The 26,566-nt window shown below is 41.1% G+C and overlaps 1 protein-coding gene across 3 annotated transcripts in view; it reads left to right on the forward strand.

The window, feature by feature from the left end:
• LOC146809243 (sialoadhesin-like) overlaps positions 1-26,566 on the forward strand; it is a 506,671-nt gene that overhangs the window by 463,572 nt on the left and 16,533 nt on the right. For all 3 annotated transcript variants that reach the window (XM_085616069.1, XM_085616068.1, XM_085616071.1), the window contains 2 exons: positions 18,620-18,707; positions 18,807-18,891. In XM_085616069.1, coding sequence (XP_085472195.1) covers positions 18,620-18,707; positions 18,807-18,891 — 173 coding nt within the window. The remainder of the gene's footprint in view (positions 1-18,619; positions 18,708-18,806; positions 18,892-26,566) is intronic.

The raw sequence follows: 26,566 nt of genomic DNA on the forward strand, positions 1-26,566 counted from the left end.
AGTGACCTTTAAACTGCTCACTCACACCTACAGATCCCTCCACAACATTACCTTAACAAAAGAATCTGCTTCCACGCCACCAAGCGAAACCTCCGCTCTACTGACCTCGCCCTGGCCGAAATCCCTCGCATCCGGAGAGCCAGAATCGGAGGAAGAGCCTTCTTCCTCATTGCGGTCAAAACCTGCAATGAACTCCCCCTCAACTTCAGAGAAACCCCCACACTTCAAGCATTCAAGAAGAGCCTCAAGACCTGGCTTTTTGGATGACACAGATCTGCCTGATATCCCCCCCACCCCAATCCCCAGCCCCTTGATACCCTCACGGGGAGTAGTGCGCTTCACTAATCCTTAAATGATTGATTGAAGGTTCATGTATTGGTGTGAATTATGTTTTTCAAAATAATTTAATTAATGTTTATAGAACCAAATGTGAAAAGTATCATAACTTAAGATAATCTAAAAATAAGTTTGAGTGTTCTTTACTTATGACTCATATTCGAATTAAAAAAAATAGAAAAATCTGCCTCTTTATTTTTTGTAATGTTATATATATTTTTTAAACGTATCGCATATTTTAAAAATAATTTATCTTTTTTCAAATTTACAATAATATTAATTAAATCTTAAATATACATACTTACCTACGTAGTGTCGATATTTTGGTCCACAAAGTTTTTGTAGCATAAATGTGAAATTCTATATGTTTTACCTCAACGCTCAATATTCAATCATACAGCCTAATCTATTTAATTTGGTATGGATATGGCCACAGACCTTCCACTTTGATACTCTTATTAATTGCAGTTTATAGGTAAAATGTTGCAAATTAGGTGCCTTTCCTTGCTATATCCTTCCTATATCACAATTAACCATGTTACTAGCTTCGATTACACCTTATCCTAGCACTTCTGATGGTTTTGATGAAAGCACTGGGTTGCTCAAGATTTTCCCAGTAAAGTATTACAAGATGAAGGTGCCCCCACCAGCGCCATAGGATATGCTAGTGTGCTATTGTGCATAGAGTAGATGAGCTCCATTTAATTGGTGAGGAGGGTGAAAGAAATTAGATATTAGGAAATATGATGCCTGGAGGGACACTGTACTAAAGACCTTCCTGTTTGTAGCAATTATACCAAAAATAATGCATGGCCCAGCAACTAGGCAGCACAATAACAAAATGACAGAGAGGAAATAAGGAGATTAAACACATTCTTTATGAATGCTTTTTAATCAATGTTTGAGGTGTATATTTTGTTCATTCATATCCAATTCTAACGGGTTGAGTTTCAGATTATCATGGTGAAATCCTGATATGTATGATTTGGACTAGTTTAGCACATTATAAGCAATAATTGTGATTTTATAAAACATGTGTGTGCTTTGTTTTGGAGTGGTCTGGATATGGCTCAGTGGTATGGTATGCAATACCTTCTCTAACAGGTATGCTGTTGTCCTAACATCTTCAATTTCTAAGAGTATAGCCCAATAGAGGGGTTTGGAATCATTTGTAGTTTATTCTGCAGAAGCCCAGAAGACACACATCTACCCACCCCACTAAAGGGAGGTGTGGCTTCAGGTACAGGTATTTTATTGAAAAATACTTTTAAAGATCTCAGGATGCCATTATATATGTGAAATCAATTCCTCATACTTGGTATTTCCCTTAATATAATTATCTGTTTAGTAATCCTGATCTTTAACCATTGCCTTCAGTTTCATTCTTGTTTTAGCCTGACCATCAAGTGAACTAAGGTGGGCCTCAATAGGCACAACTTGAGTCCCTATGTCTTCTGTGATTCGAATGTCCTGTTGTTTTGGAGTTGAGCATACGAGCTAATATCTTTACACTGTGATGTTGGGTATTCAGTCAATTGCATCTGAGACAGTACCTTTTGAGTTCATTAGTAATTGGTAGTTGAGGAACTTCCATAGTTCAATCAAGACTTTCAAAAACATTTGCAACTGTCATATTCTTTGGAGAACTCAAATCTAATTTGACGACACTCGCAGTTCATTTCTCTCAGTTTAATTATGTATCTAAAATAATGCCTCAGTCCTTGATGATAGAAGAGGCTTTGGCATTCACCCATGGAAGAAGGCCACAGTGTGAGGACCTAGAGGTTCACATTATTATTGATGGAGAATATTTCTGTCCTGAATTATGTTCATCCTGGAGCTGTGTGCTTCTAGTGTGTGTGTTAGATTAGACACTAGATTTCCAGAGTCAACTTTGAAATGTACTATTAATTGTGTTTCATTCACATAGAGGTAGGTGGCTGCATTGAAATGTTGTGCTAGCAGAAAAGCCAGCACACAGATGTGAGGTTAATTTGAGGCCATCCCACTGGATGTACAAAATTATAATGATTCCGGATGCAGTTATATATATTCATAGATATGTAGCTGTCAATAACATGTTTTCCCCTCGGGGGTTCCAATAGTCATCACATAGACAACAAGGGAGTTGTCTGTAATGTTACGTGATAACACAAGATGGAAAATCCTACCATGACTGCATTTCCCAAACTGATCAGAACTAGAATAGTCATGCGCAAGGCATGCACAAGGCATGCACAATATGGCTTCACCTCATTTAGCCCCTTCTCCATTTGAGTACCTTAAAAATGCATTTTCTTATATCCAGGAAGTTGCTCGACCCCCTTGATTTCTCTGGTTTTGTCATTTTTTCAATTTTTTTCCTGATCTAATGTGAATTTGTACCAATTGCGTACTTTGTAATTTTCAAACCCGTTTTCCTTTTCTTTCACCTTTTTATCTTTGTCATGGATTTTCTTTTCTTATATGATTACATGCCTATATGCCATTGATGATATATTCAGTAATGTTTCTTTCTGATGTTTTGTTATTTACCATTTTGATGTTTCCTGTTTGACATACTTTTAATAAACTTACCTTTAGAAACTTAAAGGGCACCAGAAAGTTGGTTACCTGTAATTTAGAGTATTTTTAAACTTTTACTGACAGATATTCTTAAGGGTGATGTGTAAGCAGATGGAACAAGTAGCGATTGTGTACAACATGAGTGTCTGGGTGTATGACAGTGCTGACTCGTTGGGTTCTTCAAAGGAGCACAGGCCACTATTGTCTTTGGCTGTCAGAGACTCTGACATAAGAACAGCAGTAGGAACCAGGAAATGGAAGTCATACAGAAGAAGTTCGGCTAGCAGTGCAATCTATGGGTTTTAAAATGAGTGCCACTAGTGATCATGCAATGGATATAGACTGCGCGACACAGCCCAAAGTGCCAACAAAGTAGAGAGACAGGGCAGAAATAGCCAATGCAGGGGGTTAAGCAGAAAAGCAAAGGAGAGTACGCTCTATATGTATTATGTCTATGGGGTTTTTATTTGGTTGGGTAGCATTGCTACAGGAGTGGGAAGTCGGGTTCAAACCAATGTTAAATTAATGGAATCAGACACCAGTGAGTACAGATTGATGATATTCATAGTGACGTTTGGTCCATCAAACCACCCTCTGTGGTAGACCAGATAGGCAGCAAGGTATAAAAATTGGAAGTCTTCCATCCTTCTGGAATATACCTTATTCTCCTGGGCTGTGAAGTTGACCGGGTGGATCAAAAATATTAAAATTCTTCAAATTATCAGACAGCACAGGAAGGGAAAAGAGAGTAGAACATCTATTCTTGAGGTTTAATACTGAAGAAAAAGAAAAGGGAAATAAATGCCTGTCTCTAGTTATGGTTAAACATTAAAAATCAATTTTCAGTGAAAGTTAAGTTAATGAGTTGTGTTGGGAATGGAGTCGTTGGTGTTGGGCACTTTGAAGTCCAGGTTTTAGAGGATACTAAGGGTATTTCTGATTGTGCTACACTTGGGTCAAAAGTAAGAAGCATTGTGGCAGGAAAGAGTTATTGTAGAGAATGGGGAGTTTTTATTTTCATTTTTTATTACTTCAGTGGCGTAGAGTAGTTAAACAAGCTGCCTTCTAGCTTACAACTAAGTATGTTCTTAGGAACATTTGGCATATAGGGCAAGACAGTCTCAATGACTTGCTCAGGTGTTGACAACAAGTACAAACATTTTGGAAGATAGATAAGATACATGTTTACAGTGGAGTAGCAAAGGTGCCATGGATAGTAGTGCAAGCAAGGAAGATTTGCCCTACTGACTGCTAGTTAGGCAGTAAATGACGGGCCTCTGAACCTCAGTGCAACTGCTATCTCACTAAAAGCTATGCCCCTGGATATATTAAGAACTTTCCACCATCTTCTATTGGCAAAATACCATGTTGTACCATCAATGTTCCACTATTGAAACACTACATCTCTTTAAAATCTGTTCTGAGCCAATCATATTGCTATTCACCTGGCCACTAGTAAGCAGGTAACAGGTAACTCAAACTAGTATTGAAGGCTAAGGCAAATAACTTAGGCCCAGTTATATTTCTTGGTGGGCGGCCTGCCATTCTGCCATGTGGATGGAATCAATTACTCTGTCCCCACAGTGCATAAGCTGATGGAGCGGATAAAATAAAAAAAATTTAGTATACCCAATCCATTTATATATGTTTATATTAAAACAAATAAAGAACTAATTCTAATGAATAATAAGGTGTTGTGATTGAATTAACCAACCTAATTTAACAAGAGAATACACGTGGGAATGCATTTGCCTGGCTAAAATAATAAGTGAACTAAGTTTGTACGCTGATTAAATTTATATGTTTAGCTTAAACAGTGTTAACGTGATTTGCGCTTAAATAAACCAGCATTAACGGCTTAAATTGTTGCATATGGCTAGATAAATGCATACACATAAGGGTATTAGTGAGGGAATAACATTGTTTAATTAATTTCTATGTATTAATCACGATTTAGTGTTTCTTTTACTTAAGTTGACTATTTCGGCCTACTAAAAGATGGCTGCCGACTGAACCCTCACTAAAGTACATGACTTCATGCAATTAGCAATGGAGGAAGGCGCCTGCACTGACTACGTCGTGGCCTCTCCTTGAACCTCCGAACCAAATGTTGCCATCTGGGAACCAAAAGCCACCTATTCACAATAGACTGATACTTTCTCGACCTGGAAACGACTTTCCCATGCGCTTAGTTTATTCATCACCTGTATGTGAAATTTTGAAAATGTTTCTTAAAGTATTGAGACGGGGCTGAATTCAGCCAATCAACGGCCTGGAAATAAATAAGATGATACTGTTTTATGTAAATTTTGGTATAAATATTAGTAGTCTAGAGAGGGAAAATGTTGGTTGTTGTTGGTTACCACCCAAAGAGTTTGAGACGCACCCTGATCAATGCTACTCTATGCGGCACTCTACGCTGACAGCAGAGGACGGGACGGTAGAATCTCTGATGAATTTCTGAGGACCAGTTTCTGACTTAGAGAACGACAATTAGCCAGAATAGGTAATTATGACAAAAGATTATATCGCATTGTTAGGATTTAACCTGCAAATTTAATTAGATAAAGAAAAATCATTGTTTGAAGAACTGTGTCGGGTGGTTATTTTCTGTAATGTTTTATTGATTAATACGAGAATTAATGTGTTTTCTATCAAATACCAAATCAACTAAATGATCTATTTGACCTCCCGGATGGAGGAGCTGTTAGAGTAAGTCAATAGATGTGTTTCCTCTATCCAAAGTGAATAGCTGTAGTTCGGGAACAGGATATCTCTCCTCTGTACGGCACGGATAGTTTTGATAAGAACGAATGTTGGTGTTATGGGCCCCACCAGCGTGTGATGTGTGTATGTGCGTGTGACTGAGAAGTCATTCTGTCCGTGGAAGCAGGAGGAGATTTTGTGTTCTGAACTGCACCAGAATTTCTGGTAGCGAGATGATGGTTATTATTGTTGTGGTTTGATGATTTTGGCATAGATATGTAGTTTATCGATTATTGATTGGTACTGATGTATGTATTAACACTATATGTTGAAGTCGTATTGAGTTCTATGTCATCTGTACGGCTTCTGGGATGTAAGAAGTCGGTGACAGTTCTGTAGTAGGACAGAGGTAAGCGCTGTTCTCGGGAAAGACGGAATTGCGGTTGCCCGTAGGTACACGGGAAAACGCGTAAAAATTGAAGTTGCGCATCGCATTGTCTGGGTTCGATTCAGTGACATCACTGTGTGTTGCCATTAGAGACAATTTCTGTGTGAGAAAAGTGCATATGATAGCAAAGAGTTATCTGTGAAATTTTGGTCTTAAGTACCAGGAAACAATTGGTATGCCGATAACGCTTATCACTGAAAAGGTAGCAGGTGTTCTCTGAGCTTGTTAGAAGGACAAAGTAGAGGTAAGCGCTGCTTTGTAAACGTATGTCATAATTCTGTAGTAGGACAGACTGTTCGCTGTTCTCGGGAAAGCAGGATTCTGTGTGAATGAACAGTATTTCCTTGTGTGAAAGTGCGTGAATGAAATAGCATTCGGATTAATTGCGGAACTCTGGTTTTATTTCTCAGGAGCATTGCGTTTCCACCTATGTGTTTAAATATCGAAGAAAACAGTTAATTGATGCTTGAAAGAGGGGTGAAGTAGAGGGATGTGCTATTTTGCCAACGGACGTAATAATTCTGTAGTAGGGCAGAGGTAAGCGCTGCTCTCGGAAAGACAGAATTCTCGTGGGAAAGATCTTTTACTATTCTGTGGTTAGCGGAGCAGACAATGGAGATGTTTGTATGTTGTAACTAACCAGTATTGTAAAATCGAAACAAAGTCTACCGAGTAGTCTTGTAAAGGAGGGGTAGACTGTAGACAGGAGACAGGAGCAGGAGCTGCTGCAGCGACTGTTGACGTCAGGTGGACCGCGCTGGCATTGGACAGTTAGTCAGTGACGTAGACGCCCCAGGATTGGTGCGTTAGTGTGAGTCGCGCAAGGATTGGAAATTGTGACAGTGACGTAAACGCGCCAGGAATGGTGCAGGAGTAAGAGTCGCGTTGCTATTGGACTAAAAGATCGTACTGTAGCAGGGACGACTAAAAGGGGTTCACGAAAGGAAGGATAATGTATTATCATTCACCCGAAAATAAGAAAAAATCATTATTTAGTAAAATACGGAATTGGTTTGTGAAGGACAAGGAGATTGTGACTAGGGAAGGACAGTTACTTCCCCCAGCGGAAACCCCTGCATCCTTCATGGTTGCGAAATATGGGTATCATACGTGCATCTGGTTAGACAATTGGGCAAAGTATACAAAGGAAGACGGAGTTCTAGCATTTCCAGAGGATGGGTCCATTAATTTGGCAATATTGAGGAACTTACGGGAGAGGATGATGAGCTTAGATCCGCGGCCTAGGCCTACGCAGTTTGAGGCACTAACAGAGTGGGAAGATGAGATGCATGAGCGAGAGAAACAGAGAAATGGCAGTAGGTATCGGTATATGTTCAGACGGCCAAACGATCGTGGAACTCATTGTGACCGAATGAGAAGGTGGCGAGATGCTAGTATGACAGAAGGATTGTTTCCCGTTAGAACAGAAGGAGAAAGTGGAGGAAGGAAATGTCTAGAAAAGAAAAATCATGTAGAAACCTGGAGGTATGGGGCTAATGAAACGGACGACAATGTCCTAGATGATATGTTTACCAAAAGTCCACCTCCATACAGGCAGGAACCGGAAACGCCAACTGCAGGTACACCAGTGAGGGAAACTCTGAGAATCATTAAAACAGAAGTTGTGACCCCAGAAGTAAGAAGAAGAAATTCTCTTAAGGAGAAGGGAAAGGAAAATAGAGCTGAGAGTGAAAATTCTAAGGAATTAGCAAAAACCACAATAGAACTGACATAGAAAATAAGAGAATTGACGAAAAATCTAGAAGCAGTTACAGTTCCTGTGACCATAGGTCGTGTTATGACTATTTTTGAGAAGCAGAAAGACAGTGAGCACGGACTAACAGTCCCGTATGTAAACAGTAGACAGGAAGAACAGCCCCTGATGAGAACAAAAGAGAATTCCTGGGAACATACTATGGTTAAAGGTGAATTGCATATGTCAAAGAACCCATTTTACTGTTCAGATACTGCTGAGAGGAGCAGAATGGTAGGAGGATCAATATTAGAACCACAGAGATTGACAGAACCAGGGAATGTAGAGAAATCAGTGAGCATAACTACCGAAGAGTTGAATGTGTGGCTGAAAACCTTGCAGGATAAAGAAAAGGAATCTCATACCGTTGATGTGGCGAAATTACGGATGGTGTTAGAAGAGTTGATTGTAGGAACTATCCCCACAGAAAAGCTGAAAATTTACCAAGATGAGGAACTACTGTTCCTCTGTAAAAGTGTCACTTGGAGAGCAAAGAATTTACATGACAGACTAGCAGAAATAGCGAGTGAAATGGGAATTGACATGGACAAGGTAAAAGCTTTACAGAAACCATACCGAGTGGACTTTACAGAAAAAGACATTGAGAATCTAAACGCTGCAGGACAAATAGGGCAGATTAGGGACATAATCACAGTATTAAGGAAATGGGGAGATGTGGACAAATGGAAGAGCAGGTGGTATAGGAAGCGGGATGACACCTCAGACAGAACATTTCCAGCGTTTCCTGTGAGAGAAAAGGAGAAGGTGGTGATGGAATTCCCTATGAGAGAGATCCCAGGAGGGGGATATGTGCATGTCCCATGGACCAGACAGGACATTTTGTCATTTACAAATGACTTCCCTCGGAAAAGCCGGTCGAGTGGTACAGACAGGTAGACAGATTTGTGAAATTGTCAAAAGTGCTGTGGATTGATTTGAATAGTCTGTTTGATATAATAGTGCCAGCAGACTTGTGGGCAGAATGTAAGATAGTCATAGATTGGCCCACTAAAGAATACCCAAGAGAGATCCCAAAACAGGAGCCCCAGACCCAGAGGTTATGAAGAAATACGAACAGGTCATGGCATTCTTGAAGAAAAAAGTGCCTCCAAAAGAAACAGACTGGGTTAAAATAGATCGAACACATCAGGAAGCATAAGAGTCAGTCCACGCATACTATGAGAGGCTAATTCTGGCTTTCAAACAGTTTAGTGGGGATGACAGTCTGGGAGAAAAGGACCTGAGTCATTTTGTGTACAGATTTGTGTATGGTCTGCATCCCGAGATTGGGGACATGATCAAGCAGCACACCGTGGACTGGCAGAGCAAGAAAATAGATGAGATCCTGAGGCATGCTAAATAATTTAGTGATGAAATTGAGGCAAAGCAGCGAAAACTAAAAGAGAAGGCATTGTGGGCTCAAGTGAAGGTTGCAGAGAGACAGGAAGCTCAGCTGATAGAACAAGCAAATAATCCATGCATTAAATCAAAGTTTGGTCCAGGAAAGGGAAAGGGTAATATAGAAGAAGCCAAGAAAAAGTTTCCCTGTCACAATTGCGGCAGATTAAGGCACTGGAAATCCGAGTGTAAAAATCCACCTCTTGCCAATGATGAAAATCCGTCATTAAATCCACAGGTGCAGTGTGAGGGGAGTGGCCCATCGCCGCAACAGCAGAAGGCTGTTAATCTACAGAATCAGGTGCCAAAACCGCCCTTACCACAGAGCCGGAGCACACAGAGATATAGCAAAGAAACGGGATTCTACAATGAAGAACAGGTAAACAAACCGCAACGCGCGAGCGCTGTGTCACAGTATTGGCTGCAAAATGACGAAAGTGAGCCAGAAGAGATTTATTGACGGTGCCGAAAAGAGGAAGCAGAGTGCGTACTTGGCGCATCTCTAGAAATAGATCAGACAGGACCATTTGTAGATGGGAAAGTTAATGATGAAAACATTACTTTTCTAGTAGACACTGGAGCTACACGATCCACTGTCAGATCGGCAGATGTAAAAAAATCTTCCTCTTTCGGATGAAACAATCCAAGTAGTTGGTGTGTCTAACACCCAGATTAAAACGTATCTTACTGATCCTGTAAAGGTCAGAATAGGGAAATTTTCAGACATGCATAGATTTGTGGTGTGTGACACCAGTCCCTATTAGGGAGGGATTTGTTGTGCAAGATGAATTGCACCATATTCTGTACACCAGACGGAATAGCCTTTGAAACACTGAGAGTGTGAGGTTGCTGGAACCTATGCAGTATTCAATCCAGACGAATCACCCCCAGAATTGAAACAGACAGTGAGAGCAGCAGTCTGGGACTTCACTGGGGAAGATGTAGGCCTGATGTGAAATGTAGACCCAGTGAGAATTTCTGTAAAGGAAGGAGCTGTTTACCCAAACATTCCACAATACAGACTGACCCCAGAAAGAATAGCAGGGGTAACCCCTTTGAATGAGAAAATGATCCAGCAAGGAGTGTTGAGGGAGATAATGTGCAGTCCATGTAATTCGCCTATTATGGGACTGAAAAAGCCAAGTGGGAAATTCAGGATTGTGCAAGATTTGAGAAAGATTAACAAGATTATCGTCTCATGTTGTCCAATTGTTCCAAATCCCTCAGTAATTTTGTATCAGATCCCACACGATGCAGAATGGTACACAGTAATTGATTTGTGTCATGCTTTCTTTTCCATTCCGTTACATCATGACAGCCAGCCACGTTTTGCATTTCGGTTTGGAAACCGTATTTTGGCATGGTGCCGAATCCCACAGGGGTACACAGAGAGTCCCTCCATTTTCAATCAGTTATTAAAGAAATCTTTGGAAAGTCTTACTATGCCTGAGAGTTCAGTTTTAGTCCAGTATATTGACGAACTACTGGTGGCGTCAAAGACACGTGAGGCCTGTGAAACAGACACCATAGCTTTTTTAAATCATTTGGCAGATGGAGGGCTTAAGGTATCTCCAACAAAATTGCAATACTGTAAGAAGGAAGTGACATACTTGGGTCATAATATTGAGAAAGGCCTGATAAAAGTAACCATAGACAGAATCAGAATCATTAGAGGAATGAGAGCTCCAATGACCCAAAGAGAGGTGAGAATGTTTCTAGGAATGGTTGGTTACTGTCGTCAGTGGATAAGTAATTTTTCCCTGATTGCCAAACCATTGGTGAAATTGACAAAAAGTGAGGTAAAAGACCCCCTTGAACTGAACAAAGAAGAATTGGCAGCGTTTAAACAGTTGAAGAACAGTCTTTGTGAAGCCCCTGCACTGGGTATGCCAGACTATGAAAAGGAGTTTGAGCTATACTGTAGTGAGCGAAATGGTTGCGCACTTTCAGTGTTAATACAGAAACATGGAAGGCAAAGGAGACCAGTGGCATATTTCTCGTCAATGTTAGATCCAGTGGCGATAGGTCTGCCAGGATGTCTGAAAGCAGTAGCGGCTACATGCCGAAGCCTAGAGCAGAGTGAGGGAATTGTGATGGGGTATCCAGTAAGAGTGTTTGTACCCCATAGTGTGGCGATCCTTTTAACAAGGAGTCGAACACAGTTTATGTCACATAGTCAGCTGACTAAGTATGAAAAAGTCATTCTAGGTGCAAACAATGTGAGTCTGGAAAGATGTGTGAATGTGAATCCAGCTACACTTTTGCCTGATGCAGAGAGAGTGGAGATAAGAGAAGAGGTTGATCATGATTGTCTGGATGTGCTTGACTACTGCACAAAACCTCGACCTGATATAAGAGATCTACCACTGCCAGAAAGTGATTATGTGTTTTTTGTGGATGGATCCTGTTTGAGAACGGATGAAGGAGTGTTGAGCGCAGCCTATGCAGTATGCACAGTTTCAGCAGTTATAGAAGCATCACCCTTGAAAAGAGTTAAATCCGCTCAAGTAGCATAAATAGTGGTATTAACCAAGGCATGCAAAATTGGGAGAAATGCAAGAGTGACTGTGATGACTGATAGCCAATATGGCTTCGGAGTTGACCACGACTTCGGCCAATAATGGCTGCAAAGAGGTTTCCTGACCTCAAGTGGGACTCCGATAAGGAATGCAGAAGTGGTTGGAAAATTGCTTGAGGCAATACAAATGCCCAAAGAATTGGCTGTGGTGAAATGTGCTGCTCATGGACAAGGTAGTGATTACATCACTACCGGAAACCGTTTTGCTAATGACATGGCTCAGTATTGTACCCGAAACAAGTTCTCAATTAATCGATCCAAAGAAAAGGAAATGTCTTCTTGCTCCATAATGTTTACTAACGTTGTGGGAACATGGGATGAAGTGAGGCAGTTGCAGGATGAAGCAGTGGATGAAGAAATGAGGCAGTGGGTAAAAGCAGGATGTGCACCCAGAGAAAAGGATCATGTGTGGGTCTATCGGGGTGGAAGACCAGTAATGCCTGATAGCATGATGTCAACCATGGCACGGATGTATCATGGCCAAGGACATCTGAGAAGGGATGCCATGATAAGGGCTTTTAAGCAGACCTGGTACAATCCAAAATTCAGGTTGAAAGCAGAAAGTCTCTGTCAGAGATGCCTGACATGTCAGCAGTACAACCCTGGAAGGAAAACTGTGGTGAGTCTAGGCACCATAGGCCGGGAGGGAGGACCTTTCACTAGAATGCAAGTGGAATTCATTGAAATGCCCCCTTTTAACAAACTGAGGTATGTGTTGGTGGTAGTATGTCTGTTCTCTAGGTGGGTGGAAGCATACCCGACCAGAAGAAATGATGGAATCACAGTGGCCAAGCTATTGTTGAGGGAATTCATTCCAAGGTACGGGTTCCCAATAACCATAGAATCAGACAGAGGAGGACATTTCTACAATGAGATCATGAATCTGATTTGTGAAGCATTGGGTGTACAACAGAAACTGCATTGTGCCTACCGACCAGAGGCTTCTGGTGTGGTTGAGCAAATGAATGGTACTATCAAAAACAGAATTGGGAAAATGTGTTTAGCCACAGGTTTGAAATGGCATGATGTCTTGCCTCTGGTTTTGATGACCATTAGGTCTACTCCAGATAGAACCAGAGGTTTGAGTCCACACGAGATCATCATGGGACGCGCCATGAGACACGTGTTTGTGCCAGTCAACAAGCTGATGACTATAACTGATGACATGATTTTGGATTACTGTAAAGACCTGGCTGACGCAGTTCATTCTGTGTTTCACCAGGTTGGAGCGGATGCCACCACACTTGAAAAGAAACCAGCCCATGATTTGATCCCAGGGGACTGGGTGAGGATAAAAGTCCACAGAAGAAGAAATTGCCTGATTCCAAGGTGGGAAAGGCCAAGACAGGTCATTTTGACCACAACAACTGCTGTGAAGTGTGCTGGACTGAAAAATTGGATACATGCAAGTCACACTCTGAGAGTTCCAAATCCAGCAGACGGCATTGGAAAAGAATACTTTGACGAATCAGAATCAAGTGATGAGTCAAGCAATGAGAATATAAAGTCAAAAGAAAATCCTGAAAGGGGGGAAAATGAGCCAAGACTAGTTCAGACCCCCAGAGAGGAAATTCTGAGGAAAAGATTGCAGATTTCCGATGGTTCAGATTCTGGAGATGAGCAAAACGCTAGTGGTGAACACAGAAAGAAGAAAAGAAAAGAAAAGAATGTCCAGTCAGAAGTAACTTTTACACCAGATGAGAGAGTAGAAGAAATTCCATCTGAGAAAATATTGGAAGAAGAAGAAGGGACAGTCACAGAAAGAGAGGGACAGATTGCGGAAAAACCCCGAGGAGGTGTAGGGAACTGCAACACCCAGCTAGGTGAAGGGACAAATAGTCAGCAGGAGGATTGCGCGCCGGAGACCCGAGGAGGGACAGAAGTAGGGCCATCACCAGAGGTGGAAAAGGAGATTACTGAGACAGAAAAACCAAACGAGACAGAATCTGGAGACAGTGAAACTGAAATACCAGAGGGTCGAGTTCTGAGAAAGAGAACTTGGATTGAGGAAAGAAACGGCAAACAAAGAAGAAATGCTAAAGGTGATCTCTGGCCAAACAAAATTAAGAAGCTGAGATATCGATTGACACGAGCTAAACCCACAGAGGCTGAACAAGTGAATGAAGTAACCAGTCAGCATCCAGAGAAAGAGGGAGAAACAGAAGTGTCAGAAGCAAACAAACGAGCAAGAAAAAAAAAACAGAAGTATAAGTCACTTGAATGGACGTACATGGCACTGCCTGAACAAGGAGAAGAGGCAGATAGTCAAGGAAATCCAGAGGAGACTTGGCTGAAATTGATAAAAGAAGAAGAAACTGGGGAAATCCTGAGAGTTATCTTATCCGACATTGGAGAAGAAGCGGAAGATCAGGAAATCCTGCATGTGGATGACGAGAAGGAAGTGAAAAACGACGAAAAGCCAAGCTGAGAAATTTATATTGATCCTTGTAGGAATACACAGGATTGAATAAAAAAATCGAAGTATTTGGACGACCTGATAAGTTTTAGCTCTTGTAGGAAAGCAATAAGAGGCGGAGTAGAAGAGGCTAAGTCAAAAGACACGGTTAATTCTAACATAATGGCTAACATAGATGATAACAAGAGTAGATGTACCTTCATGAGAAGATGGTGCAAGACATGTTGCTGCTGTACAGGACTATTAATGCTTCTTTGGAGCGTACTCGCTCTTTCGATCTCTTTCAAAGTAACTCTAGATACACTAGCAGGGCATACTGAGAATATGACTAATATAGTGAAGAACTCACAAAAGGTAATACCGGTTAGAACAAGCACAGAGCATGTGCATCAAGATAGGTCAATAAATGATTTTTCTAGCAATGTGTTTTCAAAATTATTGTATGAATATGTAAAAACTATGGAAGTAAGGGATTGCTACGTTTGTATGCAATTACCTGCATCTGTTTCAGAAGGGGTGACTTATCATCACCTCCCAGCAACTTATGGGATAACATGTAGCGTCTTAACTAGTATATTTTATCAAGTAGGGAAATTAGAGTATAATTTGTCTAATATAGATAATATTCTTGGACGATTGCCCATGAATAAAGAATTAAATCCAGCTAAAGATGCTAATGTGTTAGGAGAAATTTTTATAGAAACTAAAGGACTAACTTTAGAATATATTTTTAAGAACAATTTAACTTGTAGTTTGAAAACAGAACAGAAAACATTTTTGGATATGGTTGAAGAGAGAAGATTGAAAATACACAAGAATGTAGAGGGACATAAGGAAGGGGAAAACATTTGGGAAATAGATGGGAAAAAGGAGACACCGGGTGGAGTTAAACCGACAATAGCTATAGACTCAAGGCAAATTATGCATCATGGAAAGATCCCAATATGATTATGTTTATATAGGGAAAAGTGAGTGTCATGATACATATTTCATTGCATCCGGATGGGGATTTAGAGGTGGATAAGACCCAGGACTGTGCTATATTTGTGGGAACAAGGCTTACTACAGATTGCCCTACCATTGGTATGGCACATGTTATGTTGGCCTGGTCTTTCCAAAGATTTTTCACATGGATAGAGTAGAAAATAGTGGACCAAATAATCAACTAATGCGTAGCAGAAGAGAAACTTGGTTAGAAATTGTAGGTGATATTTTTGGAGCCTTGATACCAGCAGTGGGAATATCTTGGAATGCAAATAATATTCGGAAATTGTCAACCATAGTGGATCGCTTGTCAAAAAGCACCGCTGGAGGATTTCTCTTGGTAAACACTGAGCTGGTTGCCATGCGTGCTATGATTATGCAAAATCGACTTGCCCTTGATATCTTATTGGCAAAAGAGGGTGGAGTCTGTGGAATGCTGAAAGTTCAACATTGTTGCACTTACATTCCTGACGAAAGCAGAGATCTAAAAGTCTATATAAAGAATATTACAGAATTGCATGATGAAATAAAACCACTGGAGGTTGAAAGTATCTGGACTAGAATTAGTAATAAAATGGCTGCTATTAAAGCCTATCTAGGTAAATTAGGTAGTACTATAATAGGGAAAATATTATTCCCATTAACCTGTGTGATTTTTGAATTATTAATACTGAGATTGGGATGTATGTGTTGTAGATATAGAAGAAATAAAAAGAAGGTTAAAAGAGAAATTTACAAAAAGAGGGAAAAGAAACCATAAAAAGATCTCAATGAAATAGAATTGGAAGAATGGAAGGAGAGTATGTATGACAAAGCAAAGAGAGAAGACGAAAGGGAAACAGAATTCTAATTAAGCAAGAAGACATTTCAAATTTTTGCAAAAGGGGAAATAAATTGAAAATTTTGTGGGTTTTGTGGTGATAAAATCACCAAAGGGGGGATTGATGGAGCGGATAAAATAAAAAAAAATTAGTATACCCAATCCATTTATATCTGTTTATATTAAAACGGATAAAGAACTAATTCTAATGAATAATAAGGTGTTGTGATTGAATTAACCAACCTAATTAACCAAGAGAATACATGTGGGAATGCATTTGCATGGCTAAAATAATAAGTGAACTAAGTTTGTACGCATATTAAATTTATATGTTTAGCTTAAGCAGTGTTAACGTGATTTGCGCTTAAATAAACCAGTATTAACGGCTTAAATTGTTGCATATGGCTAGATAAATGCATACACATAAGGGTATTAGTGAGGGAATAACATTGTTTAATTCATTTCTATGTACTAATCACAATTTTGTGTTTCTTTTACTTAAGTTGACTATTTCGGCCTACTAAAAGATGGCTGCCGACTGAATCCTCACTAAAGTACATGACTTCATGCAATTAGCAATGGAGGAAGGCGCCTGCACTGACTACGTCGTGGCCTCTCCTTGAACCTCCGAACCAGGTCCATGAAGACTACTCTGGGCGAGATGCCAATGTCCCTGAACATGGACCAAATGTTGCCATCTGGGAACCAAAAGCCACCTATTCACAATAGACTGATACTTTCCCGACCTGGGAACGACTTTCCCATGTGCTTAGTTTATTCATCATCTGTATGTGAAATTTTGAAAATGTTTCTTAAAGTATTGAGACGGGGCTGAATTCAGCCAATCAACTGCCTGGAAATAAATAAGATGATACTGTTTTATGTAAATTTTGGTATAAATATTAGTAGTCTAGAGAGGGAAAATGTTGGTTGTTGTTGGTTACCACCCAAAGAGTTTGAGACGCACCCTGATCGATGCTACTCTATGCGGCACTCTACGCTGACAGCAGAGGACGGGACGGTAGAATCTCTGATGAATTTCTGAGGACCAGTTTCTGACTTAGAGAACGACAATTAGCCAGAATAGGTAATTATGACAAAAGATAATATTGCATTGTTAGGATTTAACTGCAAATTTAATTAGATAAAGAAAAATCATTGTTTGAAGAACTGTGTCGGGTGGATATTTTCTGTAATGTTTTATTGATTAATACGAGAATTAATGTGTTTTCTATCAAATACCAAATCAACTAAATGATCCATTTGACCTCCCGGATGGAGGAACTGTTAGAGTAAGTCAATAGATGTGTTTCCTCTATCCAAAGTGAATAGCTGTAGTTCGGGAACAGGATATCTCTCCTCTGTACGGCACGGATAGTTTTGATAAGAACGAATGTTGGTGTTTTGGCCCCACCAGCGTGTGATGTGTGTATGTGCGTGTGACTGAGAAGTCATTCTGTCCGTGGAAGCAGGAGGAGATTTTGTGTTCTGAACTGCACCAAAGCCACCCACCTTAATTATAAATGACCACCAAGCAGGCGGTCCTTTATAAAGCATTGGCAGATACCGCTTTCACAGTGGTTGCTGTCAATGCATGTTACTGTTTGCTGCAGGGCTGTGTTGGAAGGATGAAGCCTTGCAGCAAACAGTGTTCTTTTTTACTTTTCTTTTTTCTATTTTTAAAGAAAATATTTAATGCTCCCCTTGTCATGGGAGTCTGTTCCCAAGGCAGGCGGAGAATTGTAATGATTTTACTGCTCCTTATCATTAGGTTTCACCTGGTAGTAAGAAACAATAGAAAATGATTCCATGTCCGCCCATCCAAATTGGGCAGGTTGACATGTATCCATTTCTCTGATGGCCCTTACTCCACAGGGCTGTCTGAGAAGTTTCACCCCAGCAGAGGCAAAGTGGACAGAGACAGAGTAGTCTCCACCTTGGCCAAACTGAAGGTCCGCCCACATTTAAATCAAGCGGTCAGGGGAAACATCATTTAGCACGACATCTCCATCTTTAAAACACGGTCTGTGCATTGACCCGTCTTTTCCACTGCATTCCTTTACCATGCAAGTCTTTACAACTACTTGCCAAAGGGGAAGCAGCGTTGTACTTCAAAGTCCAATGCTTTCCCTACTGTTGCCGAGACTGAAGTTAGAATAGTAATTTATACCTCTCCAAAGTCTAGCGCTTTCCCCTATGACAAACTGGTTGTGCGTTGTAAATACTTGCATGGTAAAGGTATGCATTGGTAAAGACGGGCCGTTGTAAAGCCATGCATTGTAATGGCTTGCATGGTTCCATCATACATCCAATTTGTGCTGTTACTCCTTTACAAGGAGTAAGTTATGTAAAAACGTTTATTCAAAATACTGATGTATTATATATCCACCTTCTCATACCCCTCATTTTACCGATCTAGCCCTACATACCTTCTTTTGTTTGACATGATGTTTTTCTGTATGCATATTACCTCCCAATAAAGATGAGCTATAGAAAAATGCTGTTCATAAATAATTACGTTCGCATACTTATGGTATGCTTCAGTTGCATTGCTCAGAAGCATGTACAAATACACTTAATGCAAGATTAACACTACTGCTTTCATCTCTTGCCAGATGCTGACACCTGCAGGTCTGTTTCCATCTGTGCATTTGTAAGTGTAGCTGGAAATATTGGTCTGCTGCTCTACATCATTTGTGCAAGGTATTCACTTTAACATCTGTATGAACATTGCTTATTTGGAGGTTTCTGCTATTGCTATATCTGAGACTGACGGTCTGCATTTTACATCGATTTTGCTAGAGTCATCAGATACAAAAGAAGGAAGACACCTCCTTTGGAACCTGGACATTCTATGGTAGATTACCCTGCCGGAAAAGGATCTTCGGTATGTATCAAAACAAGATTAACCAGTCCATAGTGATTATTTAAACAGTTTAGTCCAAGAAACTGGCCATCAATACACAATCATGGCATTTAGATAGTTGTTAAATGTGTTTTATGTTCACCTTCTTTTGCAGCATCATAAAAAAAGACATAAATAATTTAACAATTTGACTGCAAAACCTTTTCTTCCAAGAATGCTAAGCCCTGTTATTTTTAACATTTTGTTCAGTTCACACTTAAAAACTTCCCACAAAAATGTTGTAGAAAAACGTGCATGCTTTTTCTGAATCCTGGGGGTTTTAGAGATAAACAGTTTAAGAGGGGTCTGCATAGTAAAAATGTACTAGGATCTGAGTTAGGGCAGAGCAGAGGAACTATACATGATTTGGCCAATATGCCTTCACTCTAGCGACACAGATAATGAAGGTCATAAATACTGATTCACAAAGGCAGTAACACCGCTTTACATGCTAAACTCATGACAGGGATATTAGTCGAATATCAGATAAATAAGGTCTCACACGGTGAGCTACTCAAGGTTCAGGAGAGATTCAGGACCTCTTTCATGTCAAGACGCAAGTGGTTACAGGGACATTATAGTTAGGCTCAGTTGTCACTCATACAAAACAAGTGAAATAAAGCCATTATAGTTAGTGAACTAACTATAACTCTTCCCCAAAAATGCACTGCGTATGATCTCACACACTACATCACTCATGACATGGTTGGTGACATCTAAACAATAATGGTATGCAGTTCCTAATGTCAAAACAGGTTGTTGGTAAAGATAGAGATACTCCAAATAGAGTGAAAACTGAGGAGAGTGCTCTCCTTTTTCGGAAAACGGCCCTATCACGGGCGCTTGATCGGGTATTGCAGCGCCGACCTGAGTAGGAGCAGACCCGATGATGAAGCAAGACACCTAGCTGGCTGGTGTGTGTGAGGGTCTTTTTCCGAAAAAGGAGAACACTCTCCTCAGTTTTCACTCCATTTGGAGTATCTCTATCTTTACCAACAACCTGTTCTGACATTAGGAACTGCATACCATTATTGTTTAGATGTATCTTAGGGCATGTATGCTGGACCTGGATAAATAATAGCCCTCTACTTCCCCCTTTTTGGTTCAATGGTCAGTGACATCACTGATCACATCACTGATCACATCTCAAATGACATCACTCATGATATCATCCACAGAATCTGACACACCCACTCGCACTCCCATATAACCTTTCATACACCCACTCCAACCCATTACCTTTCTCAAACCCATACACACACATATCAGTCGTTACCCAGCCACTCACTGATTCATAGATCAACATACACATCCACTCACTCACCCATACAGCCACTCATACAGCAAACCACTTTCAATACAGTCAATGTCACAGCCACTTACTCACCCATACAGTTACACAAACACTCATTTACTTACCAAAACAGATACTAACGGGTACTAATCACCTATACAGTCACTAACACAAGCGCACGCTCACCGATACAGCCCCTCTCACATTCACTCACTCACCTACACGGTCACTCATATACCCCATCGCTCACCTATTCTGCCTTTCACATACCCAGTTACTCACCCATATACCAATGACACATGCACTCACTCACTGACACAGCCATACACACACTCACTCTCGCATACAGCCCCACACATACACACTCACTAACCCATACAGGCACTGACTCACCTGCTCGATCATCACCCATCCACACAGACACTCAGACATCCAGAGAGGTACTCAGGCAACCAATCACTGGCCCATACAGAAACTCAAGTGCCAACTCACACCCCATGCAGCCACTTAGACACCAAGTGACAGACACCTACAAACACTCACACAACCAGTCACTCACCCATACATTCACTGAGACACCTAATCACTTACTTATACTATTAGTCACACACTCACTGAATCATCCAATCAGGCACTCATACACCCACAGATTCACCAATAGACCTTGGTATATAATTTGACACTCAAACGTTTTAAAAACACTCACAGTCAAGGGTTGATGTTGTGGAAATATGGATTTTTCTGGTCAGTTATGTCCCCTATCTTGGACCCCAACGGTTCCATGTGCATGTCACAAGTACATGTATGTTCCCTCCAGTTCCAGTTATGAAGACGCAAATACATGTGCGTCCACCGTCAACATGTCCCCTGTCAGATCCGCCATGAATAGGCCGGATATTCCATTCCTAAATATGAAAGGCCACCGGCTTTATATGGTTCACTTATGCCACTTTACAGTCCAGGCAAGTAGGCCCTGATTCTGTCATCAAAACTCCTCTTGCCTTCTGCCTCTGAAAGCTCCAGTCTGAGCCTGCATCTGTGACCATGAACTTTGTCTCATTCTCTGCGCGGCTCACGAAGCCTGACATCAGCCTATTCTCTGCCAAGAACTGTATTTCACCTTCGAATTATCTGCTTCCCCCTCAGCCGATGCATTCCTGCCTAGTAGTTTAAGTAAACATTCTTCCAGTTACCAAGCAAAAGGCCCGGCTTCTCTGTCCTCATGCAAGTAATTCATAGCCCTGTTACCATGGAATATTCCTACCCCCTCGCATTCAGTGTAGACACTTAGACGCTTGTACACGCACGCACAGTCAGTATAGAATAGATTCTGTCCGAGAGTCCTTCTTTTGTGGATAACATAGTTCTTTAAACATAGGATGTTAGATATGATTTGGGATTAGGTTGACTTGACCCCCCAGACTTTTCGTCTCCACATATAGAGCTAAATGTCAAGTCCCCTTCACCCCCTAGTTACACGTCAATTACACGTCATACTGCTGCGCGCGCATCTAGGCCAAGTATTATCTTATAGATCCACCTATGTATGACATCATAACCAATCATGTTCCTTTTTACTCATTATTACACCCATTTTCGGTTACGCAGACAAATCGTCATTTTCCTTATCAATTGTTACGCCTACTGTATTCACTTCATTATAATGTATGTACTATAAAAGTTACTTCTTGTCAATAAAGTATGTACTTCACTTCCTGAACCCCCGTGGTGATGGAACTTGGAGCATCCGATTATAATCGATCACTGGAATAAAGCCCATTCCGAAACTCTAATATCACGGATTCTGCCTCTCATTTTACTGAGCTATTTTATAATGTTTCTGTATCAAATTCAGTCCCGGTAAAGGAATTTTTATTTACCACATGATGGCGCCCGAATAGGGACACTTTCTCATCTCACGCGCCGGCGGTGAGTAGCAGGCCCGGTCTCCTGCCACAGCTGGACGGACAATAACGCGTACCAACAGGATTTCCTGTATCTCCCTCCGGTCAAGCGGGGGCGACTGAGACTGCGATCAACACCCAGACGAGGCGGTGAGAAGTGCGAAGTATCCCGACCAGAGCCTAGCTGAGAGAGCAAGATCCGAGGTATATAGAGACCCACCAGTTCGAAGTCAAGCCCAGTGTCCGACGAGTCGAGTCCAGTCCGGTTCAAGTTCAAGTTACCGAGGCCTTCTGTTTCCGAAGCTACCCGGTGAGTACCATTACTGGGGAGGCATTTCTGACGTGCACATAGGTTGTGCCGGTCAAGACGGGTTTGGGTACACAAATCCGGTCTGCACTGTTTTAGCAGTGTATCTGTACTGTTTAGCAGTATATCAAGTATTCCGAAGTATCTAGTTAGTGTCAAGAATTAAGCGTGGTGATTAGTTATGCAGACGATCATCATTGTTGTTTCAGTTAAAGGTTTAATGTTTTAATGTTTAATGTGTTAAACGTTCTGCATATTGTGGTATGAATGGTTGTTCATTATTGTGCTTTTGTATTAAGTGTGTTCAAGATTAAGTATCAGATCAGATTGTCAATATGCCGCTCTTTTCGAAATTAAGACAGATCACCACTAGAAAAGGGGTACTCGAAGAAGCCGTCCCTATTCCTCCTAGGGATACTCCAGGGCACTTCATGTATCACAAACATGGCTTAGACGCTATATTATTTCTTGATTTATGGGTAGACTACACCAAGGGATTACCAGAAAGTCAGAAATGGCCCGCAGCGGGGACTTGGGATGCAGAGTGCATCATGAAAGTCGAGGAAGAGTTATGGAAAAGGAAAGTCAGACAGTCACAGAAGGACGCCGTTGAGTTATGGCGTAAAGAATCTCATAGACGTACAGAAAAAGCACGTAGACAGGAAGAGAAGAGTAAAGAAAGTTCAAACAAAGATCAAGAAAATCTATTAATTGAGGAAGGTATCCGAGTGAAATCAGAACAAGTAGACAGACAAAGAAATGCCCTTATGAATGGTATGTATCCCCTTCTAGCCGAAGGATTACCTAAGGCTACTCCAGAGATACCGAAAGACTTGCCACCCCCATTATTCCCAATCAAGGTACATCCTAAGGGGCATCCTAGAACCGCAGAAGATGTTTTTCTTTCCTCATATTTAGATGACGCAGCTCCCGAGTATGCTAATTCCGCCCCACATAGACCGCATACCAGGGAGGTCCAACGCCAAGACCCTGCACCCGTATCCCTACAGCAACAAATCGAGTCACAAGTTCAGGCAAGCACATCTGTTTCTGCATCTGTTCCTACAGGTACTTCTATAGCTGAGTCCACACCTATAGTTGCTGTATCACGTTCGACGAATCCTTTCACACCCGACGCCCCAGAGGGGGCCACGGGAGGTGCTACCAATATTTTTTCTACGCCACCTAGAATAAATAAACTTACTTTTCAAGAGTCAGCGCATTCACGTACACCCAAATTCGTAAGTGCCCGTGCGCTTAAAGAACTTCTTGTAGATTGTAGATATGACCCGGTGCCCGGTATAGATGACGAAATGATCCTGGCATCATTACGTATCAGACGAGCCGCAGCGTATTTAGCGAAGCTACCAGGAATGACTGCGCATCTAGATAAAATATATCATTTTGTCCAAACAGGGCGAGATCCAGAATGTATTAACAGAGCTATGGAATACCAGAAAGTAGAGATACAGGGGGAACTGTTACGTTTCCTCATAAACTGTGTGATCAGAAATCAAGACCGACCGGGGGTAGACCCGGATGCAATGCAAATTCTTACAAGATGGAGCCAGAATATATCAGAAAGGAGACACGATAAGCAAAATTGTATAATAGCCATGTGCCGAAAGATCCGTAAAGAAATAGAACGCTTACACGAAGAGAGATTAGAGACAGACGAGTTCGAACAAAGCGAGGAAGAAGGGTCAGGACTGCCCGCAGGACAGTCGGACACCATAGCCTATGTAGGTAGAGGAAGATCTTGTAATAGAAATCAGATTAGATGTCATACTGACTCAATACGTCCGATATGTCCAGATAATGACAGGAATTTCCAAATACCTATAATTAATATAAGGTCTAACGAGCATTCGTTCCAAACCGCCGACAAACTACTCCGAGAACGAAGGGGTTATCATTTTCTCGATTCTATGGATGAACAAGATTTAGCCAGGGCAGCTGTCCATTGGGTGGACAGTCCCGGAAAATATAGTGATGCTACAGTAGTACGCACATTTTTGAATCTCACCCCAGATGAGCAGAGGTTAGCTGGGATTTATATGATTCAACAACTCATTATACTATATCAGAGTCAACATTCGGACCCTGGTCCCTTACCTGACATATTGACTGAATTGCTTATGAATAAATGGAGAGGTCCGGGTACTAAATTAATTAAAGAAATTCTAGTATCAAGAAAGCAGTATATTCTTTTTGTATGCTCAGAGCATGTCTCATTGCCTGTCAAGGAAAGAACCACGTATCACATGGATAGACAGAATCCCTTACGAGAAGTGCACCCAATAAAAGGCGAGGACAACGAGTTTAGGCGCGTATTTGTATATACGCCCATATCAAAAATAGAATTGTTGCAAATGAAGAAAGTGGTACCCAGTCATGACGGGTTTTCACCGAGAAATTAAAGACATGTTACTCATGGGAGAGTATACCTATCCCGACATTATGACAATACTAAAGGTATTGATGCCTGCTGGCATTTATGAAAAACTCAAGGAAAAAGAGTGGGAGGTAGGAGACCAAAAGATAGAATGGTCAGTGTTAGAAGCGGAAGAAAAGGCCCGAACTGCAGGAGCAGGACTTGGGGACAAAACTAAAGCACTACCAGGTCTACTAGTACAGGTACTGCCACGTTTATTAACTACGAAAAAGGAAGATTGGGGTACAATTTCAGCCTGTAAACAGAAACAAGATGAAGACACTAGTGATTACTATGCCCGATTCGAGAGATGTTTTGGTATAAATAGTGGCATAAAAGCAAGTAGCGAATCATACCCGCATCTGTTTGTAACAAAATTAGTAGAAAATGCCCTGCCCCCAGTAAAGAATAGAGTATTAAAATTCGAGAGTACCTGGCAAGGTAACACTCCAACACAAATGTTACAAATGTTACAGTACCACCACAATAGAATTAGAGAGGAACAAGAACATGAACACAGACGCATGAAAGACACGAAAATGAAAATGCTGGTTTCCCAGACAGTTCCAGCTGAAGGACATAAAAAGGGTATGACACATTCCGATTCAGCAGGACCCGTAAAAGGGACATGCAATTATTGTAAAAAGCCAGGTCATTACGTACACGATTGTCCAGTTTTAAAACATAACATCGCCATAGGTAAAACACAAGAAAGATCACGGCCACTAAGACAAGATCAGAATGAACAAGGAGCTATGCAGCATGCCCAGGCCATGCCAGCCGCACAACAGCCAATACAGTTTGTGCCAGCTGCACCACCGTTGCCTGTTGCTGCCACACAGACAACAACACGACAAATGTATCAGACTGCACAGTATGAATATCCCGAGTATCAGCGTTACGCATGAACTAGCCTAGAGAGGGAAGTTGACTTACCCCTTATCGAGATTCCTGTAGATCAAGAAGGACCTTATGTACATAGTGAATTATTAGGTCAAGATAGAAATTTTTTACTCGATACAGGGGCAAGTCGAACAACTATAAAACGTAGTGAAGTTCCAGGGGCACCCCTCTCAGGCTCTCAGAATATTTCCCTTGGTTTTTCAGGAAAACCTATTGTTAATGAAGTATCACAGCCTCTTCCACTTACGATAGGACCTCTGACCCGAACTACAGATTTATTGCTTACTAAATCATGTCCAGAAAACTTGTTAGGAATTAAAACCCTGAAAGCTCTAGGAGCCATAATATGTTGTTCTCCGGAAGGTGTAAGGTTGTTTTTACGTGATTTTAAAGGTCACTATGTGTCTAGAGACATGGATCCCCGACTGCAGACTTTACCTACACATCTATGGGCACAAGGCCCTACTGATGTTGGTTGCATGAATATTACACCATATCGAGTCACACTAAAGGCAGGAGTGGTGCTACCACGAATGCGACAATACAAGTTACCACCAGATGCTGTAGCGGCTTTACTACAAATCATTGACGAGCTAATTGCCCAAGGAGTAGTTGTAGAAACAGACTCCAATGTATGTAATTCACCGATAACTCCGATTCTTAAACGAACAGATCCCACAGCCCCGCCAGTATATCGATTGGTTATTGATCTGCGCGAGTTAAACAAATGCATTGTGCCACAATTTCCTGTGGTCCCAGATATCTCGTCATTATTGACAGCTATTGATTCCGAAGCAACATTCTTTACTGTAATT

This window comes from Triturus cristatus, chromosome 7 (assembly GCF_964204655.1).
Source record: "Triturus cristatus chromosome 7, aTriCri1.1, whole genome shotgun sequence".
NCBI classification, from domain to species: domain Eukaryota; kingdom Metazoa; phylum Chordata; class Amphibia; order Caudata; family Salamandridae; genus Triturus; species Triturus cristatus.